This window comes from Notolabrus celidotus, chromosome 7, assembly GCF_009762535.1.
Source record: "Notolabrus celidotus isolate fNotCel1 chromosome 7, fNotCel1.pri, whole genome shotgun sequence".
Classification (NCBI taxonomy): Eukaryota; Metazoa; Chordata; class Actinopteri; order Labriformes; family Labridae; genus Notolabrus; species Notolabrus celidotus.
Window position 1 is genome coordinate 970,732 of NC_048278.1, and position 6,000 is coordinate 976,731.

At 43.5% G+C, this 6,000-nt stretch overlaps 1 protein-coding gene across 7 annotated transcripts in view; it reads left to right on the forward strand.

Annotated features, from left to right (window-relative positions):
- The window catches only part of add3a (adducin 3 (gamma) a), a 150,682-nt gene extending 145,994 nt beyond the window's left edge, over positions 1-4,688 (forward strand). For all 7 annotated transcript variants that reach the window (XM_034688004.1, XM_034688008.1, XM_034688007.1 and 4 more), the window contains one exon: positions 1,801-4,688. In XM_034688004.1, coding sequence (XP_034543895.1) covers positions 1,801-2,048 — 248 coding nt within the window. In that variant the 3' untranslated portion in view covers positions 2,049-4,688. The remainder of the gene's footprint in view (positions 1-1,800) is intronic.
- Positions 4,689-6,000: the final 1,312 nt, after the last annotated feature.

Below are 6,000 nucleotides of genomic sequence, written 5' to 3' on the forward strand. Positions count from 1 at the left end.
TAGACTTCTGACTTCTTCACCCTTTAAATAGCCTCGGTTCAGTCGTGCACCTGAAGACGGTTTTGGTCGGAGTGTGCTCTTTTTTTGCTTTTTATTACAGCCAGTTACAAAAAATGCTACCAGGCTGTAGAACCTAATTTCTGAATGATCTTTTTTACTACTCATTTGTCTTGAAGATATAAAAGTTACGATTTTTGAACGATCCAGAAACAACTCAGGGCATGGCATAGCTGTTAGCTAGGAGTCCACAAGCCTGCCTCGACTCCGCCCCTTTGCCTCTTGCAAGTCAGATTGAGTCAGCACCCCCAATGTGGTGACTGAGACTAAGTCTGTGATTTATAGTCTATAGTCTGACCCACGTTTTTGGAACAAAGGAGTTAAGCATTCAAAACAAAGGGCACCTAAACACAGGTAGTTTGATAATGTAGGCACTTTTATTTGTGTCTGTCTTAATGCTAAGCTTTGCAGCTTCCCAGCTGGACCATTATACTTCTTTAGAGTAATGCTGATTCTCTTGCATTGGTTACAGCAGGAAGCAAATATGTATGTCTTTCCCCTAAACTATATATCTTAAAGATCCATAAAATGTTGAGTCTAAACTCTCAGAAGTTAAAGTTTCTTTTTAAGTTAACTAAAAATAGTCATGAATGCGTTCCTATCACTACCACATCTTGTTTCTCTCTTGCCTGTGGTGAAAAATCTCAAACATCCAAAACATCTAGAGATGCTTTGATGTCCGATCACATGATTCCGATCATATCTCTGCACACAGACATCTTGTGTTTAACATTTGAAGCCGTGCTGCGTACCTCCAAGAGAGACAAAGCACACAGCGGCTCTTTAAAGCAGAGAATAATGACACTCAGGGATTGACTTCCTGTCAGCTTCCCTCCAGCACAAACACGTAACGCTACACAATGAGTAACAATTAACCCGCCACAGCACAGCGGCTCAGGGGACCCATATTTTCTGACACCGCCTCTATGAGGTCACCCGGTTGTGGCGGGGAAACCGGGTCAAGCAGCTTTTTAATGTCCCCCTTGTGTGTTCTTGTGCGAACGTGGAAATAACCAGAGGAGGAGTTGAGGGTGTTTTCAGGTTCAGGTGACATTACAGCGCTGCCCTGCATTCCCTAACCTGCACAGAAGAATGCGACAGAGCCGTTACGTGACAGCCGTTAAGAGAGCGGGTGAACTCGCCTCGTTTTTAAGGGGAAAGGAGGACAGACTCTCTGGGCTACCAGGTCACTGCAGCTTTATGCAGAGGTGTTATGAAATATGTAGAACACAGGGACAGCCTGTCTCTTAGTGGGAAACGGAAGTTCAACACAGTTCAAGTGGTATTAGTGTGTTCAGTACAGCAGGGACGGGAAAGCCTCTTTTTTACAACACAGGGAGGGGTGGAGGAAAGATGGGTACCTATTAATAACTGAAAGTGGTGGGGTTATTTAACAGGACTTCTTTAGTTCCATCCAGCAGAGGGAGAGGTTTAGACTGAAGCACTACAGGTCCTGATGTTTGTGAGGGAGGTCAGTGAACCCTAACCTGCAGGATTACTGCTGTTTATAACGTGTTCTATGATCAAATGATGACATCAGACATTAATGTAAGAGCTGTTTGCAGACTTCGTTGTCTCAGTGTATTTCCTCACAGTAGAATTTGCTCTAATGCAGGTGAAGAAAAAGCTGTGTCCATTAGTGTCAGGTGACCTCTGTTGAAAGGTTGTTTTGCAGAATGAATCCTCATCTGTTTCTTGTTACTTATCCTGATCTAACCTGTCTCTCCCTCCTCCCTCCCCCAGAGAACCACACGGGCCTGATGAACGGCAAAGATAACCACGATGTGGACGAGGAGCTGTCCAAGCGTGTCAGCGCGCTGACCACCAGCGTGGAGAGCGTGGAGATCACGGTGCGCCCCGGAGAGAAGATCGAGGAGGCGCTGTCCCCCGAGAGCTCGCCCTCCAAGTCGCCCAACACCAAGAAGAAGAAGAAGTTCCGCACCCCGTCCTTCCTGAAGAAGAACAAAAAGAAGGAGAAGTTGGAGGCCTGAGAGCCGAAAAGTCGAAAGTCTGCAGAAGAAGAAGAAAGAGAAGGAGGGGCAGCAGCCACCTTTCTGTTTCATGTCTGTGTTCTTTTTTCGTCTCTGTTTTTAATGTCAGCATTTTATGTTTTTTTGTTTGTAATTTTATTTGATTTTTTAACAAAAAGGTTTTATTTGCAGAAGGCAAGAGAACAGAATACAGAAACAAAGTGTCAGAGGACGAGAATGTGGGAGAAATTTCAGGAGGGGATTGTGGGTCCAAATTTTAAAGTGGCAGCAGATGTAAGGTGACTTGTGTGGGTGTTGGGTGTCACACCCGATCACACACTTTATGCATTTCTTTACCTGGGCTCCTCGGAAGCCGTGAAGTGTCATTCGAGGCCGTTTAGATCCTGAATAACTGGCTCCTCCTGCTTTGAAAACAGAACTTGAAACCACCTCGAGTGTTTCTTGATTGAAATCCAATTTTCAATTGAGAGTTGAGTGCTGTGAAACTGCACGAGTTCGTACTAAACCTTTACTCTGTCAGAAGTCCCCAGGCTTTTTAGGGTTTCGTTTTTACACTCTGGTCACCTGACTCCGCCGAGGGAACTGAGAGGCCGCGTGAAATCTGAAGTCACTGGAAAACTGGTCTGAGACAAACAGCCACAGGGTTTGTGTTGACTTATTTACTGTGGAGGAGAGGAGTTCCTCTCTCTCGCTCTGGAAGCTTCTTTAGCGCAGGAATCTGACACAGACCTCTCCAGCTGAGCGGGTGAACTGTGGATGAGTTAAAGGGTCACCAGACTGGACAGTGAGGACGAGGGCCGGCGGTCTCTCATTAAAAGTGATCTCAGAGAGCCGCCGCGTCGCTCTGAGTATTTATGTAGCATTTTTCTTCATCTCAGCTTTTTTTTTTTTTTTTTTTGCCAAACGTTCTGAAAGAAAAGAAGAAACAATCTCATCTTAGTGAAGCGTCACTGTTTGTGTCGAGTTTTTCATCTCATGAAATTAGATCTTTTTTTATGGAACACAGATTTGGTATTAGTCGATTCTGTTTTGTACTCATTTCTAAGCTTTTTCAGAGAATACGGATGTTACGCATGTTTTCTCTTTTTGCAAGAACTGAATTTATACGGCTGACTGTTCTGTAGTGATGCCTGATTGCTCAAATGATATTCTAATCTTCAGAGTACACAAATTTACTATATAACACAGATATATGAAAACTGGATATGTTGGCTATAGATTTCTGACTATATATTTTTTATTTTATTGTGCTGCACTTTTCTCGTGGTTATATGACACATTTAAGTTGCAGGTGGTTTCACCGGTGAAGGAGATTGTGAAGTAGTTTGGTAAAAAGATGTGCAAGTAGTAAGAAAAAGGCATGGTGTGGGAGAAAAGGTCAGGACCCAGAAAGTGAGTCAAAGGAAGGAAGAATCGTCTTTCATTGGTGTCACATGTGACGAATGATCTCTGCATCTCAACTTGACTAATAATGATAAATCAGGAAGTGTAGCGCCGACTTAATGTGGAATTATCTGCCAGCTGAAATGAGAATCATGGGTGGAGGAGTGTTGAGCGGTGGCATCTTTCGTTTGATGTGTTTGTGTGTTTTAAAGCCATATTGTAATTTTTTTTCCTCCATTGTTATCAGACAAGGGTTTGTGATTCTCGTCCGCCTTCTGGGCGTAACAGACCCACATAAGACCTCTAATAAACACCCCAGTGACTGCATCCACTCCCCTCAGGCTCCCAAAACTCCACTCTTTGTTTTTTTCTAGCAGCTCTGCTTCCTCGCTGATTTTTACTTTGTAAACTGGAACATTATTCAGAGCTCTATACTTTAATTCAATCACTCGGTCGTCATTTCAGCGTTCAGAGCCTCCCCTCACGTCATCACTCTGGCACACATAATGGTGTTGTAGCCGTCAGATGACCCACAGTTGAACTCTGTTAGGCCAAAGTGTGATGGGTTGCCACACATCCTCCCCCCTGTAGTTTAACCAGATGTACCAATATCCCAGCGAGCAATGTGAAGTATTGGATTAAGTGGGAGGGAGCGAGGGCGGGGGGATGTTTTAGGGCATATCTTTAGCACTGTTAAACGGTAGCTTTTTGGCTCTGGGCGAAGAGCTGAGGTTCCAGAGACATTGAGACGGGAGGTGTGAGTTTGAAAACGGAAGTGCATATGTGTGAGTAAAGAGCGGAGGGACAGCCTGACACTAACACACCATGTTTTTATCACTCAGATACTTTCTTTCCATCGCTCCGCCTGGAAACTTCTCTTTCTTCATCCTCCATTGCTATGGCAGTATGCTTTCCTCTTTTTTTTTTTTAGTTTGCAGAGAGCACTAGGCTTTTTTTTAAAGAGCAGTAATTGCTCCCACATGAACTGAATGTGCATTGCATCCTTTTTATTTTCTCCTCCTCTGTTTCCGACTGTTTGCACCTTGCTTTTACTAATGCCTCTCTATCCATCTTTTATTTTTCTGTTTTTAAAATGAAAAAAAAAAAAAGAACGAGTTTCGCTTTGGCATGCCAGAATGAGCCAAGCTACTATGTGACCTGTGAAAATCCTATATAAATGGTTATCTAATGGAGTTGCTTTTAGATGTATTGCTAATCAGTGTAAATTCACAAATAAAAACTGTATTTTAAGAAACAGATGCTCATCTTTCATGTTTGTGCATCACCTCATTCCTCCAGCTGTTTTTTAAGTTCAACATAACCCAAACACACTCATGTTACATTACCATCATCACCAGTTATATGATGCATAAAGACATGCTCAGCAGTATTTGAGCACAGCTTCAAACACACGGACCTTCGCTGAAACACAGCAGGAAATCATCGGGTGCCTTTTGATCTTTATTCATGATGGTGAAAGATAAGAGCGTGTGTGTGTGTGTGTGTGTGTGTGTGTGTGTGTGTGTGTGTGTGTGTGCTTGTGCGTGAGAAGAATCAGGGCGTCCTGACACGTTTATGGTAAAGTCTGATAAAACGAACGTGATAATGTGACAATGTTCCTGACATGACAGGCACAAGGTCAGGGTGAGACTGAGCACAATGAAACACAAACACAGGATGCACTTCTTTAGAGAGTAGAAATGTACTGCTCAGTGTGAGAGATGTTTTGTTGACTGATGTAAACTCTGTACGTCTCTGTGTTTACCGTTAGACTCACTTTAATATTTTTTTAAAGCACTGGCTCTCAGTCTGGACCTCTACAGAAATGTAAAGCATCCAAATGAAACTATTAGACCCAGCATTTCTTCCTCATGTAATTGAAGGATGAGTTCACACAGAGTTGTAAATATTTGATGTACTAAGTACCTCCAATGCTTCAGCACGGTGCCTACATTTTAGGCTGACTTATAATCATCAGCCCCTTTTACACAATGAGCGTGCTCCACCTCTCCTGCAATGTAAACAAACAGAGGCATGAAGTAGTAATGGAGGTGTTGTATATTCGTCATAGCCAGCAGGACGGGATGGTCCCATGGTTTGTTTACACATCATGCCTTTCATACTTCTGCAGTGCTGTAACACTGGGACTCAGACATTACACCATGCTGGGTTCGATAATAAAACACAAATGACAGCAGAGCCTTGTGACAGCGCTGCAGGGGAATCTCAAACACATCACTCGAGGCAGTTTGTGACATTTTACGCAGCCCCAACCTACAGAAATCAAAACCTTTCCCTCCTTTTTAAAGCTCCTGTGAGGAACTGTCTGTTTGTGTTGATATTAGCGCCCCCTGTGGACAAAGCAGCACCTCTTCTGCCTCTGAGGGGAAACTGCGCATCATTTCCCCTCGCTATCTGCTCCGTCTCAAAGTCTAATTCACAAAGCAAATCGCTCTGATGATATTCAAGCGAACTTAATTGTGACTAAAATGAGCAGAGCTGCGCTGTGACCACTCATCCTGACAGTGCTAAATTATATCCACATCCACAATGAGCTGGATGAAGAGGG